Source organism: Camelina sativa, chromosome 3 (assembly GCF_000633955.1).
Source record: "Camelina sativa cultivar DH55 chromosome 3, Cs, whole genome shotgun sequence".
NCBI classification, from domain to species: Eukaryota; Viridiplantae; Streptophyta; class Magnoliopsida; order Brassicales; family Brassicaceae; genus Camelina; species Camelina sativa.
Window position 1 is genome coordinate 236,075 of NC_025687.1, and position 24,634 is coordinate 260,708.

The 24,634-nt window shown below is 38.5% G+C and overlaps 5 protein-coding genes across 7 annotated transcripts; 4 read left to right on the forward strand and 1 right to left on the reverse strand.

Annotated features, from left to right (window-relative positions):
- LOC104758750 (U-box domain-containing protein 56-like) lies at positions 277-4,366 on the forward strand. Of its 3 annotated transcripts, XM_010481700.2 has the most exons (8): positions 277-837; positions 1,624-1,799; positions 2,224-2,327; positions 2,514-2,644; positions 2,745-2,849; positions 2,926-3,082; positions 3,373-3,813; positions 4,021-4,366. In XM_010481700.2, exons 2-8 carry the CDS (start codon positions 1,661-1,663, stop codon positions 4,222-4,224), a joined length of 1,281 nt encoding a protein of 426 aa, XP_010480002.1. In that variant the 5' UTR covers positions 277-837; positions 1,624-1,660; the 3' UTR covers positions 4,225-4,366. The 3 variants fall into 3 exon arrangements, with proteins under 3 accessions (XP_010480002.1, XP_010479985.1, XP_010479992.1); XM_010481683.2 differs by lacking the exon at positions 277-837 and having other exon boundaries at positions 1,306-1,737; XM_010481690.1 differs by lacking the exon at positions 277-837 and having other exon boundaries at positions 1,571-1,799.
- Positions 4,434-7,479, forward strand: LOC104758742 (putative U-box domain-containing protein 55). Its single transcript, XM_010481672.1, has 10 exons — positions 4,434-4,707; positions 4,822-4,898; positions 5,047-5,177; positions 5,253-5,357; positions 5,449-5,629; positions 5,767-5,904; positions 5,985-6,246; positions 6,321-6,469; positions 6,544-6,864; positions 7,128-7,479. The coding sequence occupies exons 1-10, from the start codon at positions 4,548-4,550 to the stop codon at positions 7,311-7,313; spliced, it is 1,710 nt and encodes a 569-aa protein (XP_010479974.1). The 5' UTR covers positions 4,434-4,547; the 3' UTR covers positions 7,314-7,479.
- Positions 8,881-13,776, forward strand: LOC104758774 (signal peptide peptidase-like 4). Its single transcript, XM_010481720.1, has 14 exons — positions 8,881-9,141; positions 9,642-9,800; positions 9,906-10,017; positions 10,178-10,297; positions 10,408-10,559; positions 10,677-10,859; positions 10,954-10,988; positions 11,415-11,577; positions 11,723-11,776; positions 12,085-12,177; positions 12,294-12,436; positions 13,098-13,168; positions 13,266-13,349; positions 13,447-13,776. Exons 1-14 carry the CDS (start codon positions 8,998-9,000, stop codon positions 13,557-13,559), a joined length of 1,626 nt encoding a protein of 541 aa, XP_010480022.1. The 5' UTR covers positions 8,881-8,997; the 3' UTR covers positions 13,560-13,776.
- On the reverse strand, positions 16,178-18,192 carry LOC104758800 (random slug protein 5-like). The gene is made up of 5 exons (XM_010481749.2): positions 17,976-18,192; positions 17,573-17,868; positions 17,362-17,467; positions 16,664-16,774; positions 16,178-16,579 (listed from the first exon to the last, which is right to left on the reverse strand). Exons 1-5 carry the CDS (start codon positions 18,111-18,113, stop codon positions 16,463-16,465), a joined length of 768 nt encoding a protein of 255 aa, XP_010480051.1. The 5' UTR covers positions 18,114-18,192; the 3' UTR covers positions 16,178-16,462.
- LOC104758809 (aquaporin PIP1-3) lies at positions 20,555-22,139 on the forward strand. The gene is made up of 4 exons (XM_010481761.2): positions 20,555-21,049; positions 21,217-21,512; positions 21,602-21,742; positions 21,844-22,139. The coding sequence occupies exons 1-4, from the start codon at positions 20,722-20,724 to the stop codon at positions 21,937-21,939; spliced, it is 861 nt and encodes a 286-aa protein (XP_010480063.1). The 5' UTR covers positions 20,555-20,721; the 3' UTR covers positions 21,940-22,139.

Below are 24,634 nucleotides of genomic sequence, written 5' to 3' on the forward strand. Positions count from 1 at the left end.
GTGATTAAAAACCATTATCTTTATCTATATCAGAAATTTAACAAGTCGAGATTATGTTGTTTGTGAAACTGAAAATAATCTTTAATCTTAATCTTAGTGTATATGTTGTTACATTCATGGAGTCTCTAAAATAACGATTCTCTATGCATCAAATCTATGTATTTCTTTTTGTTTTTTTTTTTAACTACTAAAGACAATTTCGTCCGCCTTATAAGGAAAAACACAATAAAACACAACCGATAACGCAAGCAAAATTGGACAGTAGCTATAGAGATTGTTACCTTGAACTGGAAGTAGCGACATTAAAGCTTAAGCCAGCCAGATGATGATCGTATATACTATAGGGCATTAATTGTTGAAATTAAAATTCGTCTTAGGATCCGTGAAGAGGGGCGATTCGAGAGAGAGATTATCAAACAGTTTTTTTTGACTGAGGAGAGTCAGACTATGAGAGCGAGCGAATAGCGAAAAGAAAACTGATCAGCATTATCCGCGCGAGAGAAATCCCCGCGATTGAACTAACTTACCCCAATCTATCTATAGGCTTATGTGGGCCTTCATATGGGGCCGTTTATTCATTCAGCAAGCACACTACATAAATTGACCCCGAGGCGAAGAAGAAGAAGATCTGACCGTGTTCACTCTAAAAGCTCCGTGACGTGTAGTAACCTGAATCGTCGTTAACTCCACGATTATCACCAAACATTAAACAAATTTTGTTTTTTTTCTTTTTCTTTCTGCTTTTTCCATTGTTCTCGACTTCTTCTTCGTCAGGCTAATCTAATTTTTAACTGGTCGTCGCCTCGTCGGTCATAAAGTTTGGATTTATAAACAGAGGTAACAAATCATATTTCTCACTAGTAGCAAGCCAAAGCTCTCTACACATTTCTCCTTTTTTTTTTTTTTTTTCTTTTTCTAATTTTCTCCTTTACTTCGTCAAACCTTTCCTCGTCACTAACCCTAAATTTATCTTGCCTTCGATTTCGGATTCTTATCTTATAAAGATATTGATATATTTCAATCTTCTCTGAGTTGACATCTATAATTAATACTATAATCGAGAATGTCTTTTATGATTTTATCCTTTTAATTTATTTCTTAAAAAATAATTGTTGGAAATTTGTCTCTTTATGGTAAGAAATGGTCTTGCCTTGCGAATGTAGTAGTACTAGTTAGTGTAGACAATACATCTAAAGAGATAGTCACGGATACTAGCTTTAAAAGTTGCATTTAAATATTGTGTGATTTTGTGAGAGCAATGGCTCGCTCTGATGTTAATCTCTTTGACTCTTTAGATCTTATCTTTCTTTCTCTCATAAACAAATACATTACTACGAAATATGCTAAGTCTAATTTACTAATAAGAAAATGGTCGGAAACATCTTCGTAATTAGTTGGTAAATGGGAGGACCAATACATATACACACTCATGATGTCTCTGTAATATTTATAAATAACAAAAAGATAGTTTTCGTTTGTTTGTATTATCCTCTTTGTTTTGGAAAAGATAGAATTTGTCCTCTGCCTGCGTAATCAAATCAATCAATGTAGAGAAAATTAAAGTTTGAGAGAGAGAATCAACCATGGCAAAGGCTTTGAATGACGATCCCGTTTATGTTGCAGTCAGCCAAGACGTTGTTGAAAGTAGATCCACTTTGCTATGGGCTTTGAGGACTCTCCGTGTCAAGAAGCTCCACCTTCATCACGTTCACCAGCTGATTTCCATGACCCCTTCATGTATACCTCCTCCTATGTTCAATTCTCCTTTTTCTATTATCATTTCGTGCCAAGAAATTTTGGTTAGTACTCGAACATGTCATATTATTTGTTATTATATTCCTCTGGTTTGGTTACACTACTTATCAAGCATCTGATGATTATGTGTTGATCAAATGATGCAACAGCGGATTCAAATTCGTGTTTCCTTATCATTCTTCTGTTTCTTTTCTTTTTTTTTCATTTGGTGACTCAAAAGATTCTTATGTTTCTTAACATTCGTGTTCATAGGAAGTAAGGTTTCGGATATAAAACGGTTGCAGATTTGTATTTGTGTTTTATGTGTTTGCGATGATTATATACAACAAAGCCACTCGATGATTTTCCTGGTTATTGAGGAAGATCAATCTTACGTTCTTGAATGAACTTATACATGCTATGTGAGTTTTCCTTCTTTTCTTTTCCTAATCTTGTTTCTTCTTTTGTTTCGTTGTTTGTGCATTCCAGCAACTGGGCTTGAACAAAGTGAGATCGATGCAATCCAGGAGTCGGAACAAGCAAGTATAAGTGAGAGCCTTCTCAAGTACCATGATATCTGCATAGATGAAGGAGTGAGTGCTCCCAACTGATTAATACAGTAGCCTGTCACTATAAGGAAACAAGTTGAATCTGAATACATATTCGCGTGGTTCATTCATTTTTCTTACAACAACAATTTCCATTAGAATCTATAAGAGTTGAGAGGAAGTTTACAATGTATTCATCTGGAATATTATAGAATTGTCTAAATATTGCAGGTTATTGAACAAGATGTGGATATGTCATATCTTTCAGCAAATAATGTGGGGGAATGGATTGTGGAACTTATCTGTCAAAACAATATCAAAAAGCTTATCCTGGGAGCAACTGCTGATTCCCATTACTCCGAGTACGTATATCTTCAGAATTGTTCTGCGTCTCCAGAACAACGCAGTGTGAATAATACGTAGATGTTTACTCTAATTACGTATCTTTCTTTGATGATGCAGGGGCATGGCTCATATCACATCTACAATAGCTGAGTATGTGATTCGACACGCACCTGATTGCTGTAAAATATGGCTCGTATGTAATGGCAACAACATCCAAACGAGGTGAGATTGAGGATTTTACTTCTACATGTTTTGAAATAAATTGTAAGGTTTATTGAATTTTTCCTTTGTTTATTAGGGAGGGACGGTTTGAACTTGCGGGTTCATCATACTCCTACTCTGAATCCTCAAGCAGCCTTCATAGCCTTGATTCTGCTCTGATACCATATGAGGCAGCAGGAAGAGCTGAACGTGTCAGTGAGCCACATCCCCTATCGTCATCTGAAGAACGATCAGTACGTAAATCCCACTCTTTGGTCAGCATATAGCATTTTATGAGTTTGCAAATTGCGTAAAACCTCTTGAAAGCATTGGAGAAGATATAAAGAAATGGAATTGTGAGAACTGAAAAATTCTAGGATCCAACACGTCTCCTTGTTAGCTCAAGTTTGTATATTTCCTGCGCCACGTGTCTTAACCCCGAGTTTAATTTCAAGTTTATCATGCTAGATTCTTGTGCTGGTGTTTTATATCTTCCAGTGTAGGCGATTCTCAATTGTTCAATTGTATTGGTTCTTTTAAACAGGCTAGTGGGGTTGAGACGATGTACTACGAGGAGCAGAGACGGAGATTAGAAATTGAGGAACTAAAGAGAGAAAAGGAGCAACGCGATAAGATGAGGTGTGAAAGGGAGGAAACTCTCTCAAGTTCCTTTGGTGTCACTCAGAAACTGTACAGTGAAGAAGTAATTCGCAGGAGAGAAGCGGAGGTGGAACTAAACAGAGCGAAAGCAGAAATTGAAGATATGAAAAGGGTCCAAAAGGAACACGAAGAACAGCATTATACTGATTGTCGTCTGTTAGAATTGATCCAGAAAGAGCGAGACGAAGCTATAAAAACATGTGAAGAGCTTTTGATACATCTAAACCTGGATAAGGCCATCTCATCATCACATTCACTATCATCCCCGTTGCAGTGGTCTCTTTCCGACGAGCCTCCCCAATGTTTCCTATGTCCCATTTCAAAGGTCAGTACTCAAACCCTCCATGGCTCCATCTAGAAAGCATATCCGTTATTCAGATATTGACTTGGCTTCTGCCCAATATCTCAAAATATTAGTGTTCTAAGCTTACTCTTACACTAAACCATACATGTTGTTTAAAACTAGTCTTCCATTTAATAATTGCTGGTTTGCTGTCTAGTGTTTATTCATTGCCATTGCTCGTTTATGTAGGAGATTATGCATAATCCTCATGTTGCAGCCGATGGTCACACCTATGAAGCAGAGGAATTCAAAAGGTGGCTCCGTCACGGAGGTGAAAAATCACCGATGACAAACCTTCTGCTCGAGAATGACAATCTCACCCCGAATCTTGTTCTTCGTTCAGCCATTAGAGACTGGTTGCAACGGCACCCATATTTCTATGATTCGTCTTAGGATATATATGATGCTGATTGTGTTGTGTGATTCATTGAATGTGTTATGAAAAATTTGATAAAAATTCCTTTATTCAGTGGGAAAAATCTTGTAGTGCCGTTTCTTGTTTTAGTATTTTTATGCACTGACTTCTGTTTTGATTGCCACCCGTTGACTTTACTGTGTCCACTTTACAAAACCTGAAACGGTCAACAAAAAGAACATTGAGGGTCACCACTAACCACTGTTGGTTTCTTTCTGTTAGATTCTTCTTTGTTTCTCTGTTTTCATTTTCTTAGAGGAAACAAAGATAGAATACAAAGACGAAAGAAAGGACATCATCAATGGCGGAACTCATGGCCATGGGCAGTGATGTTGTTCATGTTGCAGTGAAGAATGATGTGAGGGAGAGCAGATCAACTCTGCTTTGGGCTTTAAAAAACTTTGGCGCCAAGAAAGTCTGCATTCTCCATGTTTATCAGCCAAAAACTGCTTCTCCTGCTGGTAATCGTCATTATTTGAAGCCTCAATAGACTAAAGATTGATTGCCGATTGTTAATGTTTGTTTAAAGGCTAGAAAAATGATTCAGATGATTTGTGTTGCTTTTGATATGTTAGCTCGCAAACTTGAAGAATTGGAGGCTATCATGTACGAGACATTACATGATTATTTTGATCTTTGTCAACAAGAAGGGGTATTGATCTGTTGCACTCTTATATTGTTAAATTATGTTAGTTCTTGCTTTGAGATGGATGGTTGTGCTTCCCCTGTTTCTTGATTTCTATTTAGGATGATTGTTATGCAAAAATTGATACCCGATGTTGGATTCATTATGATCGCAGGTGAATGAGGACGATATTTACATATCATGTATAGAGATGAACGATGTGAAGCAAGGGATATTAGAACTCATCCATGAGAGCAAAATCAAGAAGCTCGTCATGGGAGCTGCATCAGATCATCATTATACAGAGTACGTTTAGGAAATCTGCGAAAACTTTAAATCTCACCAAAACGTTCGCTCGTATTGACTTGCTGAAAATGGCAGGAAGATGTTCGAACTCAAATCCAGAAAAGCAAAGTATGTCTACCAACACGCGCCTAGCTCATGCGAGGTTATGTTTATGTGTGATGGACATCTCATCTACACAAAGTGAGAGTTTTGAAAACTCTCTTTACTAATATGTTCTTGTGGCTTGTCTTTGAGGAACTTACCTGATTGTCTCTATATATTAAATACTCAGGGAAGCCAATCTTGAAGACCATGTGGATGAAACAGAAGCCGAAGCTGGACAATTGAAACCGAAACGTTATTCCTCTGCTTCACCGAAATGCTCTGCAGAATTGGTCTCTGCAATTGTAGCTTACATTGACACAAGGAGAGACAGAGACATGTTAGAGTCAACTGCATCAGAAGATCAATCTGTACGGTCTATACACTGTTGGTATTGTTAATTCAGATATATAAACAAATGACCTATGCAAAAGACGTAAACCCAATATATCTTGTGTTTTTTCTGTGTCTATCACTAAGTGACTGAAAGCTCCATGTTATGTTGCAGGAAAGCGACAGGAATGATCAACTGTATAGACAGCTTAAGCAAGCACTTATGGAAGTTGAGGAATCGAAAAGAGAAGCGTACGAAGAATGTGTCAGGCGGTTTAAAGCTGAAAATACTGCAGTTGAGGCCATTCGAAGTGTAAAAATCCTTGCACAAATCCATAATCTCAGACATTGAAAATGTTTTTTTGCTTAGACTTGCTTACCTTTACTTTATAGGCAAGAGAGTACGAGGCCATGTACAATGAAGAGGTGAGGCTACGGAAAGAAAGTAAAGACGCCTTAGCAAAACAGAGGAAAATGGTGGAGAAGACTAAGCAAGAGAGGGACGATGCACTTATCATCATTCTGAATGGAAGGAAGCTATACAATGAGGAACTGAGACGCAGAGTTGAAGCTGAAGATATGTTGGGAAAAGAGAAAGAAGAACACGAGAAAACTAAGAAGGAGATTGAAGAAGTGCGAGTCATTGTTCAGGACGGTACTGTCAGAAACAGAATTGAATGTTTTCTTTCAGACAATTAGAGATTTTCGCTGAATGTTTTTACAAATTAGGTATGCAGCTGTACAATGAGCAGCTGAGACAGAGGAAAGAGATGGAGGAATCTATAAAGAGACAAGAGGAAGAGCTCGAGAAGATAAAGAAGGAGAAGGAAGAAGCGTGCTTGATAAGCAAGAACTTGATGCAGCTATATGAAGACGAGGTGATCGATCTTAGATTTAATTTTTAGGATCTAGACGTTAATTAATCATCATATTAAAAAAGTGTTTTTGACAGGTGAGGCAGAGGAAAGAAACAGAGGAGATGGGAAAGAGAAGAAGAGAGGAGGTAGAGAAAGTGAAGAAGGAGAAGGAAGAAGCTTGCTCTGTAGGACAAAACTTCATGAGGTTATATGAAGAAGAAGCAAGACGTAGAAAAGGAACAGAGGAAGAACTCAGCAAGGTCGCGGCTGAGAAAGACGCAGCCAGCTCAGTCTGCTCGGAGATTCTATTGCTTCTTCAGAGTTACACGCGTCGCCATGGAATTCCTTCTGGATTCTCTGTTGAGGAATCCGTTACACGCCAGCCTCCCGCATATTTCATCTGTCCTATCTCACAGGTACGTCGACCAGGACCCATGTAGTTCATTGTTCATACTGGAGCATTTTAACAGAAACTGAATCCCAGACAAACGGATAGCCCTGAAAAGCCCAACATGTCTGTTATTTCTGTTATCATCTGCATTATTGCTCTTCAATATGTGTAGAACTGATCTAAGTATACACTTGGCTGGGTTTGGTTTAATCTCTGATAGATTTTTAGACAATTTTGAGTTTGATTTTATGTGTGGAAGCTAATGCTCCTCGTTTTGGTTTGTTACAGGAAGTAATGCGAGAGCCTCGTGTTGCGGCCGATGGCTTCACCTATGAAGATGAATCCTTGAGAGAATGGCTAGACAATGGTCATGAGACATCACCAATGACGAACCTTAGGCTTGCCCACAACAACCTAGTCCCTAACCACGCCCTTCGTTCCGCCATTCAAGAGTGGCTCCAACGAAACTCTTGAGAATTGAATCTCTGCTTTGTGTTTTTGAATCTCGAGTAATATTGTTTTTGTCTACTAAAAAAAAATTATCGTCATTTGCTGTGAGTGGAGTGGGAAGTTCATACATCATAACTGTCTGTTTTATTTAGGTGCAAAACCCATTCATAAAATGCTTGCTGTTTTGCTCTGTCTCGAGAAACCTGTCTGCCGTCAACACTTTTGGAAAACGCCCTGTAGTGTTATTTTTGGGCGTTGTCTTAATTAACACACGTCCCTTTCTACGGGCCTGTGCTACCAAAGATGGCCCAACAAAGGGCCCACGAGTTTTGCGCACGTGATAATCAGAGCAAAAGCGCGACGCGTGGACAAAATGACCAAAAGGGGATACTTTTCATCGTGGGAGACTATGATTGGTCAAGACAGTTTGATCATAGTATGAGGTCGACCACATTAGATTCTGAGAGATTATCTAATGGTTTTTTTACTACTGTAACATGCCGTCTTGTCGGTACGGTTCATACGGATTCAATTTTTAAAAGTTTAATAACTCAAAATAATTACAATTAAATTAATTTTAAATTAGGGGTAGCCGGTGATCGGTCGATTTGAAGTACAAATCGCATGCATGTTCCACGCGCAGGTTGTCTATAGATGTTCCACGCACATGCCAGTTTACTGTGCAGATGCATTATTTTGATAACCGGTATTTTTATTTTGGTTAATGTAACGATGTTAATCAAATTAGACCCACTTTTTTTATATAATGTATATTAACATTATTGTCAACCTGAAATCATCGGCAATCATAACATATATCAACATGGCATCATCAAATACTTTTTAATAGTTTGATGGCATATATATATATATATATATATATATGTATGAGACCTACTGCAACCGTCCCATATATGTCTATAAAATTTTATTATCTGAAAATTTGTCTTGTGTGTGAGATAGGTATCACATATATAGTCAGTTCTTCACTAACTGACAATAAGTGAATTATATATATTTAATCAAAAAAAATCATAGAACGCTGGAAAAAATAAAGTGTTAAGACAAAATTTTCACAAAAAAAAAAAAGAAAAGAAAAAAGGTGATAAGTACGATAAGGGGTTGATGTTAGTTTTGTGTCATTTGCATTAATTACTCCACATGTTTTTGTTCGGCACGCTAGTTCCGTTCTAATAATCACTATCAGCAGATAACACTTGTTGATTTTTTAAACACTAAAAGAAAGAAAAATAAAAATCGTACGGACAGAGTTCGACCCATTGCTAAATACAAAATAATATATAATATTATAATAAAGGTACCCAAAATAATAAAAATCCATAAACATACCAATACATTAAACACGCGTCCCACGCGCCAAAGGACGAGAGAGTCGCACCCCAAAAAAAAAGTCAAAACCAGCGTTTTAAGCTTTACTTGTGTCTAAAACGACACCCACCTTTTCACATCTCTCTCTCTCTCTCTCTCCCACGAGAGTTTATTTTTCCCTCTCTCTCTCTCTCTCTCTCTCTCTCTCTCTCATCTCTCTTTCTCTTGTTCCTTGTACCTTCCTCCATTTTTTTTATTTTCTCTATCTATCTTTTTCCTCTCTAAATCTTTTTTTTTTATCTTCTTCTTTTACTTCTCTTCTTCGTCTTCATCTTCATCTTCAGCTTCTTCCTCCTTTTACGATTCTGTGTAGCCAATTATGATCTTATGGAAAACTCTGAGCTGTTTCTCGTTTGTTTTCGGGTTGTTGCTGTACAGTGCTAGTTTGGTTTCTGCTGGAGATATAGTTCACCACGACGATTCCCTCCCGCAGAGACCTGGTTGCAACAACAATTTCGTACTGGTAAAAGAGGATCATTCCATTCACTTCACTTTGATCTGTCCCCTTTGAACTTATCTATCTATCTATCTCTTGGTGACTTTCTTGTATTTCGAATTACTTTAGGTTTTTTTTTTGTATTGTTAATGAAATTTTTTAAGTCTCTGTGTCGATTGCTTTCATTCTTTATGTAATCTCGGTGTCCTCCTGTTCCTATATCTGTTATTGCCAGCTGCATACAGTGAAATTTTGGGGGAGTTTTACAGACGCTTTCTTTAGAGTCAACTTTTGGATTTGAGATTTGATGTCATTCAGAAGTCAGAACACCGAGAGTAACTCTATACCCATGAGAGCTTTACCTTAACCATTGTTTTTTTTTAGTCTTAACCAATGTTGCAAGCTTCTTGCTAAAGATATCTTTCGGTGTGTCAAGAAATTTGGATATAGATCTAGAACTCTTTACCTTTTTGCATTTTAGCCTATGGAGCCTTCCTACTTAACTCCAACGCAATTTCCATGGACAGGTGAAAGTCCCAACTCGAGTGAATGGGACGGAATACATGGAGTATGTTGGTGTAGGTGCTAGGTTTGGCCCAACCTTGGAATCTAAGGAGAAACATGCTACCCTCATCAAACTTGCTATTGCTGACCCTCCTGATTGCTGCAGCACCCCCAAAAATAAGGTTGCCATTTTTTTTTATTTACTTTTCGTCTTGTCATTATGTACTACTCGTCTTTCTTCTTGTTTCACCTGTGTGTGTAATTCCAGTTTCATTTTCTTTTCGTAGCTTACAGGAGAGGTCATTCTTGTTCACCGTGGTAAATGCAGTTTTACCACCAAAACTAAGATAGCTGAAGCAGCTGGTGCCTCGGCCATCCTTATTATAAATAACAGTACAGGTAACTTCACTCAAGCCTTTTGTCTGTTAAAAATTATTCCTATTCTTGTAGTTTTACTTTTACACACATAGGGTGTGAACAGGTGATAGTATTTATTTCCCAAACAAACAAAATTCTAGTTATCTTCTTGACTTTGGCAAGGTTGATTGTTGTTTTGCAGATCTTTTCAAGATGGTCTGCGAGAAGGGCGAAAATGTTTTAGATATAACTATTCCTGTTGTTATGTTACCTGTTGATGCTGGTAGAAGTCTGGAGAACATAGTCCAAAGTAACAACACAGGTAATTCTTTGTATTAATCTAATTGTAGTTCAGCAGAGGTTTCATCTTGTATTTTGGCATCTCTCTGCTCTCTCTTTTTCTGTATGTTGGTGTTGACTATATTTGTTCAGTTACTCTGCAGCTCTACTCGCCGAAACGTCCAGCAGTTGATGTGGCTGAAGTCTTTCTATGGCTTATGGCTGTAGGTACCATTTTATGTGCTTCTTATTGGTCTGCCTGGACCGTCAGGGAAGAAGCTATTGAGCAAGACAAGCTGTTAAAGGTGCTTGCTGGCTCAGAATTTCGTACAACTGTATATTGTGGACATCCATCATGTTCGAACCTTTGACAGCCAAAGAAAAGTGCCCTCAAGTCATTTGTTATTGATCTTAAACTGCAGGACGGATCAGATGAACTTTTGCAGTTATCAACCACCAGCTCTAGAGGTGTTGTTGAGGTCACCGTGATATCAGCAATTTTGTTTGTAGTGGTTGCTTCTTGTTTCCTGATCATGCTCTACAAGCTTATGTCATTCTGGTTTATAGAAGTGTTGGTGGTACTATTTTGCATAGGTGGCGTAGAGGTCAGAACGTTTATCTCGTGACCAATTGAAATCATAGAAATACCTAACTAAATCATCCTGTTACTGATATTGAAAGTTTCGTTGGTACTAATAGGGGCTGCAAACCTGTTTGGTCGCTTTACTCTCATGGTATGTTTATTCTTCTTCTCGTTAACATTTCGCCGTCAGGAGCATGTTTTCACCTCCTTTTGCTTTGAAAAGAGCAGGAAATATTAAGATGTACGACATCCCCTAATGAGTTGAATACTATAAGAAACACTCCTAACCGCAAATAGTGGTTCATTATTTATTCTCGTGGGTTGATCTCTTTTCAAACTTCCTACGTTCTGCATTGTCTGGATTTTAGGGCTTGTTTTGCCATGTAATAAAGAATCAGAGAGAAACCATGAATTGTTTTTTTAGTTGACTATGAAATGATAGGACTATTCACTTGAATATTTGTTCTTTAACTCTGCAATGTTTGTAGAAAAAGTTTCATATGTGCATGCTTCTTCACTCTTTAGAAGTTAAAGAAGAATAAAAAGATATCTGATACTGACGTTGAAAATACTATAGTTTCAGATGTTTCCGCCGCTTTGGAGAATCATATGTCAAAGTTCCTTTCCTGGGCGCTGTCTCATACTTGACACTGGCTGTTTGTCCCTTTTGCATAACATTTGCTGTAATTTGGGCAGTAAAACGACAATACTCTTTTGCTTGGATAGGGCAAGATATACTTGTAAGCACGACAATACTCTTTGTGTTTGAATCCATGTTTTTCTATGCCACCTACTGTTTAAATTCCATACAAGACTACCATACACATACCCTAGTCTAACAGATAACAGAAGGTAACAGCTTAATTTTGCTTGTCTTGCTGACAGGGAATCTCACTGATAATCACAGTTCTTCAAATTGTCCGCGTACCAAATCTTAAGGTAATAGCCATTTCCTAGTGACGGCACCAAATCTCACATGTTGACAACACCTGTAGCCATCTAGTACCAGCTTTGTGTTTGAACATCACTTTTCCAGTGTGTAAATTATGACTATGTGCTTACGAAGTTGGCACCTAATAATTAAGCTTTAAAATGTTGAAAATTCAACAATCTGAAACACTGAATTGAAGACTGAAAACTTGCTTGCTGCCGGTAGATGGACACAATCCTTCCTGCCAATGTATAGAAAGAACAATCTTTAATAACAGCATTAGTTATGATGACTCATTGAACTTTAATGTTAACAGGTTGGGTTTGTTCTTCTCAGCTGTGCCTTCATGTATGACATCTTCTGGGTTTTTGTTTCGAAATGGTGGTTCCGTGAAAGCGTGATGATTGTGGTAAGTTCCTCTTGCATTTTCCTTTTTTGCTTTAGAAAACCATTTTCATTCATACTTTTCTGTCTGCTCCACACTGATATTTTCGAGAACGTCCTTTCCCATTTTCCCACCTATAGGTAGCCCGTGGTGACAGAAGCGGAGAGGATGGAATCCCTATGCTACTAAAGATCCCACGTATGTTTGATCCCTGGGGTGGCTACAGCATCATTGGATTTGGTGATATAATATTACCAGGACTGCTTGTAACTTTTGCACTGAGGTTTGTACTATTACAATTCCCTTGCGCTCTTTCGTCTTATTACTATATTAAGATCTCAACTGAACTGTATCATTAGACGCATACAATAGCTTGAAATGATTCGCAAATGCGGATATCGATGTATATCAGGACAACAAACCAACAGAGGTGCTTAGGAAAAAACATCAAAATGCGATATGGGTTTATCAGAAACATGATTGGGGTCTTGCTTGATATACCTCTATATCCGCATTTGTGCATCATTTCAGACAGATATTTAATGAAAAAATATCACCTAACATTCTGGTTCAGTTTAACGTTCATGTAATGTTTTTTGCCCGTTTAATACTTTAATGTGGTTTTGCGTTTTTTTTTGAAGAACTTGTAGATAGAAATATCATGAATATGCTCAAGAGTTGCTATTGTTGCACCATAAGTAGGGTATGGGCCTCATGACATAATGCATTACAAAGTCTAGTAAATAGGTGAGTGTGAATGAATCAAATGCACTCAAAGAGATCAGGGCAAGAGTGCAATAGGTAGACACGTGGAGACAAGATCTTGTTTAGAATAATAATAGATACTGTAGGGATGTGTTTTTAGTTGATCTGATCCAGTCACATCCCTACAGTATCCCTACGGTCTAATGTCAAATCTGATTAAACCGTGCTCCATTCTGCAGATACGACTGGTTGGCGAACAAGAGGCTTAAGTCAGGGTATTTCCTTGGGACAATGTCTGCTTATGGTCTAGGTATGGTATCCCTTCAATAGGGAAGAGACGAAGAAGAAAATCCAGAATATGTACTAAAGGGTTTTTCTAATACTATTATTCTTGACAATCATCATAGGTCTTCTCATAACATACATAGCTCTAAACTTGATGGACGGACATGGGCAACCGGCTTTGCTTTACATTGTGCCATTCATACTTGGTAAGCACCCAAAAAACTGAGATGTTTTGGAACCAAAAAAGCAGCTATTTTGAAAAGTGTTTGAAACTAAAAATGGTTGGGGGGAAATATCTGTCAGGAACTTTGTTCGTGTTGGGTCACAAGAGAGGTGAGCTGAAGACGCTATGGACAACAGGGGAACCAGAGAGGCCATGCCCTCACGTTAGGCTGCAACCTCAATTGTCGTCCTAAACAACAACTTATGTATCAGACAGATGAGAACAGATTAAAAGCAGATGGTTTTTTATTGTTAATACACACACCCCTTTGTTAGGTCTATATATATATATATATATATATATATGTCTGTGTACGCTTTCTACACAACTGAGCAACCAGGAGAGCCCATAACATGTGCCTTGAACTCGTTTTAACCTTTCTTTAATTACTTTCATACGGTTTTCTAATAGATAGATTGGGGTTCTTTGATCATATTTTCTTTTTATAAAATATACATATCCAATAGATTATATTATACTGTATTAGTAGTATTTATAAAGTTCTCTAGTCTAGTGGTTAAGTATATTGTTCCCATGTCTTTATTGGTAATGGTGAGTCCCAATTTTAACGTTGACTTTGTTTTTCTGTCAGTTGACTTGAGCATGTGCTTTTTTTGGTCAAGTCCATAAAAGTTAACAACAATCAAAGTTAACCATAATGAATGATTACTTGCATCATTAGTGTATGTAAATAGAGGAATTTTCCTAACACTTGACGAACAAATCAACTTTTTTCTTCCAATACTTTTTCTAGAGATTTACACACTATGTCCATAGGAACTCTACCTTCAATTAATTCAGTTGAGACTATTTTGTAGCTGAGAGTTATTTGGAAGGTGCTAAAAAGTCGGGAGGTGAACACAAGTTTGAGCTCAACTGGGCTCGAGGTCGTCCTGACCATACAATTCACGTAGGCAACCTTGGACCTGAAGTCACTAACCAATTGCTCAGGGATACATTTACAAAGGTTTTTTAAACAGTCTAAGGGGTATATGTTGTGACAGACAGAATAATGTGAACTTGGCCTTGTAATCATGTAGACAAAATCCAAAATACTGAAAAAAAAAAAATTAGAACGTGACTTCAGGTCCAAGGTTTCTTTTTTTTTTGGACACTTTTAAAAGAAAAAGAGTACACTTTTAAAAGTAAAAAGGAGTATCTGCTCTGGTCCGATCATCATACTGAAGGGAGAGTTCAGAGTACTTCTTATACCTAAAACGACCCTTTGAGTGAAGAAGATCTCTCGCTACTCTCAGTAAGATCATCATTCTCGTTCCTTAATCTGTTGTTCTGTGAATCCCTTGGAAACTGGAATCGCCGCCGCTGCTACTTTTTTTTTGTTATTTTTGGTCGGAGAGTAAGTAATAGGGGTTTTCACCGGCTTGATTTGAATTTTTGTATTTTTGAGTTGTGAAATTGCGGAAAGTAACTTTAACTTCTTAAGGTTTGAAAGACGATGCTTGCCTTGGATTAGTCCTCTCTCCAAACTCTTACGATTTGTAGATTAAAATCTGTAACTTTTTTGGAATTGCAATAGACACAATCCATGCATGTTAAGTTTTGATCTTGGTATTCAATTTTTGTCTTGTCTCCACGAATTGTTGTAATACTTTTGTAATATTTATCTTGGTGACAGGCTGAATTAAAAAAGGCAATGGCAGAAGAAGCAGCGGATAAGGCAGCTTTCCTCGGTGGTCTTGTTGTCACATTCAAGGACCAAATCCACACTGATGTTCTTGTTAAGCCTGGTCAGCAAGGCTCACCCATACCTACTCACAAAGCCGTTTCTGTTTTTTTCCCTTTTTTCTCACATCTCTGCACTCAAATTCACACTGAGGTTCCAACTATTGATATACCTTTTGGTTTCGTATTTCTGCCCAAAGCTGCTATTCTAGCTAGTCTCAAGACACTTATACTTAAACACATGCTAAATTTGGTTTAGCAGTCAGATCATCTATTCTCTAATTCCTGGTGGATCTCAGTGTTTGATTGTTGAGAGTTCCTTCATTAGTTTTTGTTTACCATATTTCAAAGTAAGTTTTGTGAAAGCTCATTTGCAGTTTTTTGGGCAATTTGACAAATGTTTTACTATCCATTTACTTGCATTGACTGATTTATGCTTGGATCAAGTAACAACATCCCTTAGATATGTATGTATCTGTTTTCTTCCTGTAGGCGGCAAGATCAAAGGTCTTCAGAAACATGTTAGATTCTGACGAATGCAAAACCTCCTCCGAGGAATCCATCACCCTCCCGGATTTGACTCACGACGAACTCAAATCTCTTCTCGAGTTCCTCTACTGCGGAAACTTAAAAGCTCCATACAATCAATACAGAGCCCTCTATTTGGCTGCCGATAAATACGACATTTCATACCTTCAAGAGGTTTGCAGAAACCATTTCGTTGCATCCCTCAGCTCCAGGAACGTCCTAGACACCTTAGAGCTCGCCAGTATTCCTTGTGATACGCTCTTGAAAGAAGCTGCGATCAATCATATTGTAAAACATATGGAAGAAGTGGTTGTTCCCATGAAATACGAGACATTTGTGCAGAGGAACCCTGATCTAAGCGTGGAGATCACTAGGGCTTATCTCAGAGAGACCAAAGCCAAATCCAAAGATCATGGAGCTTCTTTGCTTGTTCATCGCCCAAGCATGTGGATCCATGAGTGATTTTTCTTACTTTTTTCTTTTCTTGTAAGAGTGAAAAAGTTACTTTGTTTTATGGATTATTATCTCAACGTGTTATATGTGATTCATGTCCCAGCCTTTATAAGTTAGTAAAAGTAAATCGGTTAGATTGGCAGGAAAGAGCAAAAGCATGTATACTGATATTTTATAGTTGCCATAGTAAATGGCTAAATGGATGTAATATCACAATAAGATCCACTGAGGTTTAAAGTAGATCAAATATGAAATTACATTGAAATTTAAAGTTTGTTTACGATATTTTATATCTTTAGCTTTTGGACGGTAAATATAATGTTGGCATTAGGCAACTCTCAATATGTATATATTTTTTCATTTCATTCAAATGAAAAAGAATGGTAATAAATTGGGATTTATAGAGGTGGGCCGTGGTGGTAACCTATATAATTAGGTCTCCTGAATAGGAACAAGTGGCAATTTGCCTCCGTAGATGTCGGGGAGTTGGTTTTCGTCTATGTCTTCAAGCAGAGTTGGAGTGAGTTTCTTGTTCTCCACGAAAACAATCTGTCAGGGAAAAAATCAACAACAGAATAACAAAATAAATCTCTCCCAACCAAAGTCTAAACGGTAAGAGGTTAATTTTGTTACCTTTTTCTTGGTGTTGGCGTCGATAAAGGGGTAAATGACCTTCCATGCAGTCATGAATATGTAAGGGGCATGAACTATATAGAGTTTCCCTAGTCTCTCTGGGTAACAATCCTGGAACCAGAAGGTTTTATTAATTTTCAATTTTGTGAAAATTATTATCTACCTTCCATAGTATATTCATCATTGTCCGAACCTTGAAGGCAATAACGATATTTTGCTAAAATGGTCCCGATTACAATCATGAAATTTCTTTTAAAAAAACAAAGAACAAAAAAAATCCATAAAAGAGTATAAAGTTAAAAGAAAGAGCCGAGTGCGGCCAAAAAGGACCAAAATAACAAAAAAAAAAGACTTTTAACCAGATCACCTACTCAAAAATAACAAAATGACCTTAAATTACCTAGTAAATAACAAAAAAGACCTTTAATCTGATCACCAACTCAAAAATAACAAAATGACCTTAAATTACCTAGTAAATAACAAAAAGACCTTTAATCTGATCACCAACTCCTAAACCTAGTAAATAACATATCTAAATTTTCTTGGTTAGAAGCCAAATTAATTGTAGTATTCTCTTCTTCTTCTTTTTTTGGAGTTAAGTGGATTATTAGCAATATTTATGATATATGCTAAAAACAATACTTATGCTTGTTTCAAAAAAAATATGATAGGCAAAAGTGGAAGTTATAAAATTGTACCTGCAAAGTGGAAAGAGCAGCAAGGCAGCCGCGGATGTCACAATTAGAATATCCCCATCCTTGTAGATCTCCAACGGTTACGAATTTCTCTTTACCTCTCGGCATTCTAACATGAACATATTAACAAACAAAAAGTGCATCGTTAGCATAAATCCCCTACTAACTTACAACTGACCAATCAATTAATGGATGATGTTTGTATGTTATTCACCTAGCGCATATCTTCTCGAGAGTGTAGACAACAAAACGCTTGAACTCCTCAGGGTTACCTTTGGAAGGGTTGTGTCTGTTCCCAATGGCAACAACGATAGGTCGACCCAACTTGTCATGACCCTGCATACACACCTTCTTGTGCGAGAGATCATTCGCAATCTCAGATTCAGGTATGTGTCCTTTTGGGAGCATGCTTCTCTTCCAAGTCAGGTACTTGAGAAACAGCGTTGAAGCCTTTTCAATGTCGAGGTCACGCGCCCTCAGAAACCGCCTTATCATCAGATCATCCACCTCCTGAGCAAATTCAGACAAGACATATCGTTAAAGAGCGCTATCAAAATCAAAAGACTAGATATCAAAGAGCTAGTTGACTTTTTCTTGACAGGAAATCGAAAAGAGACCTTAGTTGCGGGATCTTGTCGGTCGCAAAGAGCTCTCATGATCCCGACTTTGCTCCTTTCGATCTCATCTTCGATCAACGGACCATTGTTGTCATTCTCAGCTGCTGCTGCTTCTTGTTTGCACTCTTTCTTATCCATTACGTTTCTCCGGTGAACGAGGAGGACCAGATCTTGAAATTGGTGGAGAGAAGAAAGCGGTTGGGATAGAGATCATAAATGAGGGCAAAGATTAAGTATCATTCAATGCAAAGTCGGGCTGCTCTCCCCTTCAATGGCGACACTCACCTACCAACCCTACTCTTCCTTACAATTCCGACTCATCTATTGACTCATCCCAGCTCTTTTGTCGGGACTCTACGGGAGGAAGACGATCTCACGCTCCAGTCATAATGGGCCTATATTAAGGCCCACTTTCTATTGTGTGAGCACACGACACAACCTTAGTAAAGAGACTTGTTTTTATGGTGCTGGACGATTTATAGGCCCCTTTACATAGAGCCCATGGCAGAAGCTTGTCTCCAGTTGTGTGTAGAAAGAATATAAAACAATTACACTAATTGATTTTGCAAACTAATTCGTATCTTTTTCAAATATCTTTCCACATGTAGCAGCAGCAATAAACAGATCTGCTTCGTTGCAAAATATTTTTTTGATTGCATGTACCAACCACGAATACAGCTAACACAAACACACAAATTCAGTAAAAAAAAAAAAATCTAAAAATACATCAACCTAATCAAAAAGTTCATAAGCATTTCTTTTATACGGTCCACGCCTTATATCATGTCATATAAATTAAGGGTTTTGGTCGGGGACGCCCCAATAGAAGATGAAAGCCCAGCACATATTTGCTGCTTCTGTCACGTGTCGTAATCCTGGTTGGGCAGCTGAACGACTTGGTGATGTGTGGTTGCTTTTTCGAGAAAACGGCAACGTCATAGCCATATCACCACTAAAGTCTAAAGGTGTTTTTCTTAATCGTAGCTAGTTCACGTTCGGATTATTTTTGTCTATTAATCATTGTTTAGGTTCGGATAATTTGTTTCCTTTCAGTAGTTAAAAAAATATTATCCACAATAGAGTTATACACATTTTAAGTGATTAAATAGTGATTTGTGTGAAATTTACAAATCATATGTTATTTAATCATGAATTTTAATAATTTTAAAAGTTCTAGAACATTTGAAAGGATTTGTTTAGTTAAAAATACAGAAATCCAAATCTCATGGTTTTAGATAGGATTTGAAAGAATTTTACAGAAAAATCATATGAACTTCCCTAAAATCTATCAAAATTCTAAATTTCCTAATTCCCATCAAATTCTCCAGAATTATGGTTTGAATACACCCCTATATACGATCTCTTGTAAATGATTGTATTGTTTCGGTTAGAAATAATAACATATTAATCCACACACACAAATCGAAATTTGAGAATATTGTTTTTTCAGACATGGAATCCCATCCCGCATTTTACTACTACTACATGAATCATATAATCATGATTACTTGTTCTGAATGGATAACATAAGTCTAGCAAATTTATTTGTTTTGGTTGGTTGAATGGATTGAGAAGAAAAAAGTAAGCAAGTAGGGAAACGAACATGTGATCACAGAAAAAAAAAGCAAATATTGAGCTGTTTAATGCCCCGCAAAATTTGAAACTAATCTCCCAATTTATAATAATATACTGTTTGGTTTGCATTCGACTTTAAATAAAAAACCTCAAAATTGACAATCATACTATATTGTCACACTAGTCAAATACTACAACAAGGTAATAATAACCTTTATAAAAATAATATTATAGGCCCGGGCACAATATGCTAGTATGTAACTTTTTCACAATAAAGCAGGTCGCTTTCCACACACTTCTTCTCCTTTTTCTTTTTCTCCAACGGTCGGAAATAGTAATATTTTTTAATTCGTCCGCTAGTCAAAAAGTGAATCTTTTTTTACAGTGTTTCGGCAAAAGAAAAAAAAGAATTACATCATTAAGTTGCACAGTTTTTAACTGTTGAGCCTCGTCCTTTAGGCATGTGCCACCTATAACCAACAGAGACCCTTTTAGCTTTGTTGGCAAAACGTCAAGAGATAAGACAACTCATAGAACCAATCTCCATGATTACTTACTATTTATCGTCTTTAGAATAGGATTTTGATTCATAATTACAATTTACGTACGGTAAGGATCATAATCGTATAGCTCATTATATAAGAAAAAAACACCCATTACCATATTTGTTTATTTGGTAGAGATAACTAATTGTACAGATAAAAATATTCTATGCTAGTTAAAAAAGAAAAACAAAAACTACTGTATTTTGCTAGGAACAAAAAGACAAATTAAGCTGACTATATTTATAATTTTAATTAATACAGAAATAAAGAAGCTCAAACATGGCTATGTATTGAAGCTTCAGAGTGTAATAATACTAGTAGCCAAGAAAATTATTAGCGTGGGTTTGTTACATGATTAAAAAAGAAACCTTCAATCAAGTTTTTAGTATTACAATAGTAGTATTAGTTAGTATTATTAACAAAGATCATCGTTATCCATTATTGATTCCCTCTTCTTTCTCACTATTTTCGAGACGACGTTATTAGGCTTTGCTTTTTTCTCTACTACCTCTCTCTATCTTCTCTATAAAACCACTCTTTCTCCTTGTGAGCCACTCACTATACTCATTGCACAAAGACAAAGAAGCTAACAAACGTTTAACGTTTATAGAGAGAGAGAGAGAGAGATGGAAGGGAAAGAAGAGGATGTTCGAGTGGGAGCGAACAAGTTCCCAGAGAGGCAACCCATAGGGACGTCGGCTCAGACGGACAAAGACTACAAGGAGCCACCTCCAGCGCCACTGTTCGAGCCAGGCGAGCTGAGTTCTTGGTCCTTCTACAGAGCCGGGATAGCCGAGTTCATAGCCACTTTCCTGTTTCTTTACATTACGGTGTTGACAGTGATGGGAGTGAAGAGAGCTCCAAACATGTGTGCCTCTGTTGGGATCCAAGGCATCGCTTGGGCTTTCGGTGGCATGATCTTTGCCCTCGTCTACTGTACCGCTGGAATCTCCGGTAAAAAAAACCCATTCATACCCTTCTTTCTAGTTATCTAATACTACTCAATATAATTGGTCTTCTCTTTTGATGCATGCAATTTAGACCTAGTGGCTAGTAGTAGTAGCTCTGTTTTTCGAATTGAGAGAGTTGTTGATGATTCAAATTTTGTGTGACTATTTCAGGTGGGCACATAAACCCAGCGGTGACGTTCGGTCTGTTCTTAGCTCGTAAACTGTCGTTGACGAGAGCTGTCTTCTACATCGTGATGCAATGTCTCGGAGCCATCTGCGGCGCTGGAGTTGTCAAAGGCTTCCAGCCTAATCCTTACCAGACCTTCGGCGGCGGAGCCAACACCGTCGCTCACGGTTACACCAAGGGATCTGGCCTCGGCGCCGAGATCATCGGAACCTTCGTCCTTGTCTACACCGTCTTCTCCGCCACTGACGCCAAGAGAAGCGCGCGTGACTCCCACGTTCCGGTAACTTTCGAGTTCCTACCCAAAATCTTAATTTGATTGATGTTTTGAGAAAGAAAGATTTGGTAATCTTATTGATTTGGGGTTTGCAGATTTTGGCTCCACTACCAATAGGATTCGCAGTGTTTTTGGTTCACTTGGCGACGATTCCAATCACCGGAACTGGGATCAACCCAGCTAGGAGTCTTGGAGCTGCAATCATCTACAACAAGGACCACTCTTGGGACGACCACGTGAGTGTCTCCCTCACATCCCATTACATAATACAATGCGAACATATTGATCTGTCTTTTTATATTTATTTTGGTTCTTTGTTGGTTGGTTGGGTTTGCAGTGGATCTTCTGGGTTGGACCATTCATTGGAGCAGCTCTTGCAGCTCTTTACCACCAACTTGTCATCAGAGCCATTCCTTTCAAGACCAGAAGCTGATTTTGTTTCTTTTTAAGTTCACTGTTGCTTTCTCTTGGTTTGTACTTTTTGTATCGATTGAGCTTTTGGTAATATTTGAGATCTCTGGTCATATAATGTTGTTTCTTCAAATGGATTTGTCTTTTTCTTCGTTCTCGGTTATTTGAGATGATTTATCTGGTTTAATCGTTAATGGGAAGTACTGTATATGTCTGGTTTAATTTGAGAAATTTTCAAAATTAATTTAAAGCTTTTCTAATTTCTGTTCCGGTTTAAATAAGACCAAGCGTAACATATGGGTTCCGGCTTCTGGGTATCTCGGGTCGTTGGCTTAACCAAGATTAATTTAGCCCATCTACAATTAGCCCATCTGCATTGGTCCTCTTTTGCACTCACCAACATTTTGCTAATGTGCCCTTTTCTGGATGCTACCATCTTTTTTATATCAATCCACTCCAAAGCTTTTCTTAGTTTGGTACGATAGATAGCCAACCAAAGTTGAGAGAAAACATTCTTACTATTTTTATTTTTACGGTCTTTTTGCTAGAAAGAAACTCGTCAACAGTGGATTACCCACTGCCTCACTTTTTTTTTTTGTTAGTTTCTACTTTCTATCTTTAAAGTGTATGTTATGTGATTAAACTATTGTTTTTTTTTTTTTTGACAAAGATTAAACTATTGTTATCTGCTTGGAATTAAAAATCTATATAAACCATAGTAATTGCGTGCATACCGGTATTTCTCAAGCTCGTATGTCTGCGTATAGCAGTAAAATTACGAACCCATAAAAACTGTTACATTTATATATGATGAATGCATGGTACGAACCCATAAAAACTGTTACATTCATATATGATGAATGCATGGTGTTTGTATCGGGGATTACACAGTTTAAACAAATAAGATTTAGTGGGAAAGAGCGAGCAAGTTCTTTATTAATCGGGGAAAACGTGAGATCGTCACTTAAATAAGTCGAATTAGAGCTTGTTAGTTCACAGACGAACTAGTAAGTTTACAATGACGAACTGAAAACAAGAACGAATTATACGAGAGATAATAGCAGTTTTCGATGCAAAGTATTGCTCTGTAGGTATTGTCTGCGGGTCCGGATCCTTTCTCCAATAGATGTCTCGAGCTATTTATAAGCGAATGTAGAGTTAGAGCACTCTAGGGTTTTCTGTGTGAAATCCCGAGATTGTCCTCCGAGGTTGGCCCATTTCCTTCTATCTCTGGTGAGTCTTTGTTGGGCCGAGTTGGCATATGGGGCAAAGCCCATATCCAACAATAGTCCCCCCCTTAGTCCGGCGAGCGAGATATTTCTGCGATCGGCGGGCGTACTTTGAGTCTTAACATATGCCTGCTCGGCGTTAGGCGTTCCAGACTGCTTCAAGAAGATCTAACTTTGTGTGGTGATGGTTAAAGCGATAGTTTTTGTTGAGCTCGGAGCTCGTTCTGATGTTGTATGCGTTGAGTGTGTTGTTCTGGAGCGCGAAGCTTGTATGAATGTTATGTGTCTTGAGCACGTCTTTGCGGAGCGTGGCGCCTGGCGCGTGGAGCGTTGAGCGTGGATCTCATCTAGATGTTATGCGCCTTGAGCACGTTTTTACAGAGTGTAGTGCTTGATAATGCATCTGCAATGGTTGAGGACGGAGTTGCCGCACATAGTTCGTAACCAAGGATCAAGAAAATTGAGCCAGACTGGCATGCGGAGATTGAGGTCGGCGAGCTTGAGATTGAGGTCGGCGAATGAGTTTGAGGTCTCCGAGATTGAGGTCGGCGAGCGAGAGAGTGAGATTGAGGTCGCCACCGAGAGTGAGATTGAGTTCGGCGGCGAGAGTGAGATTGAGGTTTCCACCGAGAGTGAGACTGAGGTCGGCGAGAGTGAGATCATCGTCGTCGAACGGGGTCGAGAGGTGAAGAGAGGTCGGCGGACAAGGATTGATGAGTGCTGAGGTTGGTTCTTGCGAGATCGGCGGATTGAGGTCGGCGGGATGCTGCACGATGCCCCGGAGTTCGGAAAATCCTCATTCTAGGTCGGCGCTTGTCCTACCATTGGGGTGAGCTCCAAGGTCAACTCCTAAGATGGGTGTTCATGATGTGCGCTCGCATTCCACGTCCAAGCTGGAGGTAGGCACAAAACTGGAGGTCGGCACCAAACTTGAGGTAGGCGCCAAGCTGGAGGTCGGCACCGAAATTGAGGTAGGCACCTAGGTAGAGGTTGGCATCAAGCTTGAGGTAGGCACCAAGCTGTAGGTTGGCGCCAAGCTGGAGGTCGGCACCAAGCTGTAGGTAGGTGCCAAGAGACTCGAGTGTGAGAGCGTCGATTGTGAGGGCGTCAAGCATGATAGTGGCAAGCGTGAGTGAGTCGTGCGTGAGAGCGTTTGACTGTGAGGGCATCGAGCATGATAGTGGCAAGCGTGAGTGAGTTAGCATGAGAGCGGCAAGCGCGAGTGAGTCGACTATGAGGGCGTCGAGCATGAGGGCGACATGCATTTGAGCGTATGCTTGATATGCAACAAGGCTTTGTGCTTTACTGGAGTAAAGTGGTAGGCGAGACGGACTCGCCATACCTTTAGGTGTGGCTTTTGTGTCCGGCTTATCCTGTTGGTGTTTGGGGTTGGCAAGAACTTGCAAGCCGGAGCTTGGCTTATTAGTCCAGGCGCCCTCAAATTAGTGCGAGACTTGCTCGGCTTTTTGCTTGGTTTCGAGATGTATT

Coding starts and splice junctions, on each gene's coding strand:
- LOC104758750 (XM_010481683.2), top strand. CDS start 1,584: ATGGCAAAGGCTTTGAATGACGATCCCGTTTATGTTGCAGTCAGCCAA. Junction 2,328..2,513: donor ATATCTGCATAGATGAAGGA/GTGAGTGCTCCC, acceptor TAAATATTGCAG/GTTATTGAACAAGATGTGGA. Junction 3,083..3,372: donor CGTCATCTGAAGAACGATCA/GTACGTAAATCC, acceptor TCTTTTAAACAG/GCTAGTGGGGTTGAGACGAT.
- LOC104758742 (XM_010481672.1), top strand. CDS start 4,548: ATGGCGGAACTCATGGCCATGGGCAGTGATGTTGTTCATGTTGCAGTG. Junction 4,899..5,046: donor ATCTTTGTCAACAAGAAGGG/GTATTGATCTGT, acceptor TTATGATCGCAG/GTGAATGAGGACGATATTTA. Junction 5,630..5,766: donor CTGCATCAGAAGATCAATCT/GTACGGTCTATA, acceptor GTTATGTTGCAG/GAAAGCGACAGGAATGATCA.
- LOC104758774 (XM_010481720.1), top strand. CDS start 8,998: ATGATCTTATGGAAAACTCTGAGCTGTTTCTCGTTTGTTTTCGGGTTG. Junction 10,298..10,407: donor AGTCCAAAGTAACAACACAG/GTAATTCTTTGT, acceptor ATATTTGTTCAG/TTACTCTGCAGCTCTACTCG. Junction 10,560..10,676: donor AGCAAGACAAGCTGTTAAAG/GTGCTTGCTGGC, acceptor CTTAAACTGCAG/GACGGATCAGATGAACTTTT.
- LOC104758800 (XM_010481749.2), bottom strand. CDS start 18,113: ATGGATAAGAAAGAGTGCAAACAAGAAGCAGCAGCAGCTGAGAATGAC. Junction 17,869..17,975: donor GACAAGATCCCGCAACTAAG/GTCTCTTTTCGA, acceptor GAATTTGCTCAG/GAGGTGGATGATCTGATGAT. Junction 16,580..16,663: donor ACGCCAACACCAAGAAAAAG/GTAACAAAATTA, acceptor TTTCCCTGACAG/ATTGTTTTCGTGGAGAACAA.
- LOC104758809 (XM_010481761.2), top strand. CDS start 20,722: ATGGAAGGGAAAGAAGAGGATGTTCGAGTGGGAGCGAACAAGTTCCCA. Junction 21,050..21,216: donor CTGTACCGCTGGAATCTCCG/GTAAAAAAAACC, acceptor TGACTATTTCAG/GTGGGCACATAAACCCAGCG. Junction 21,743..21,843: donor ACCACTCTTGGGACGACCAC/GTGAGTGTCTCC, acceptor TTGGGTTTGCAG/TGGATCTTCTGGGTTGGACC.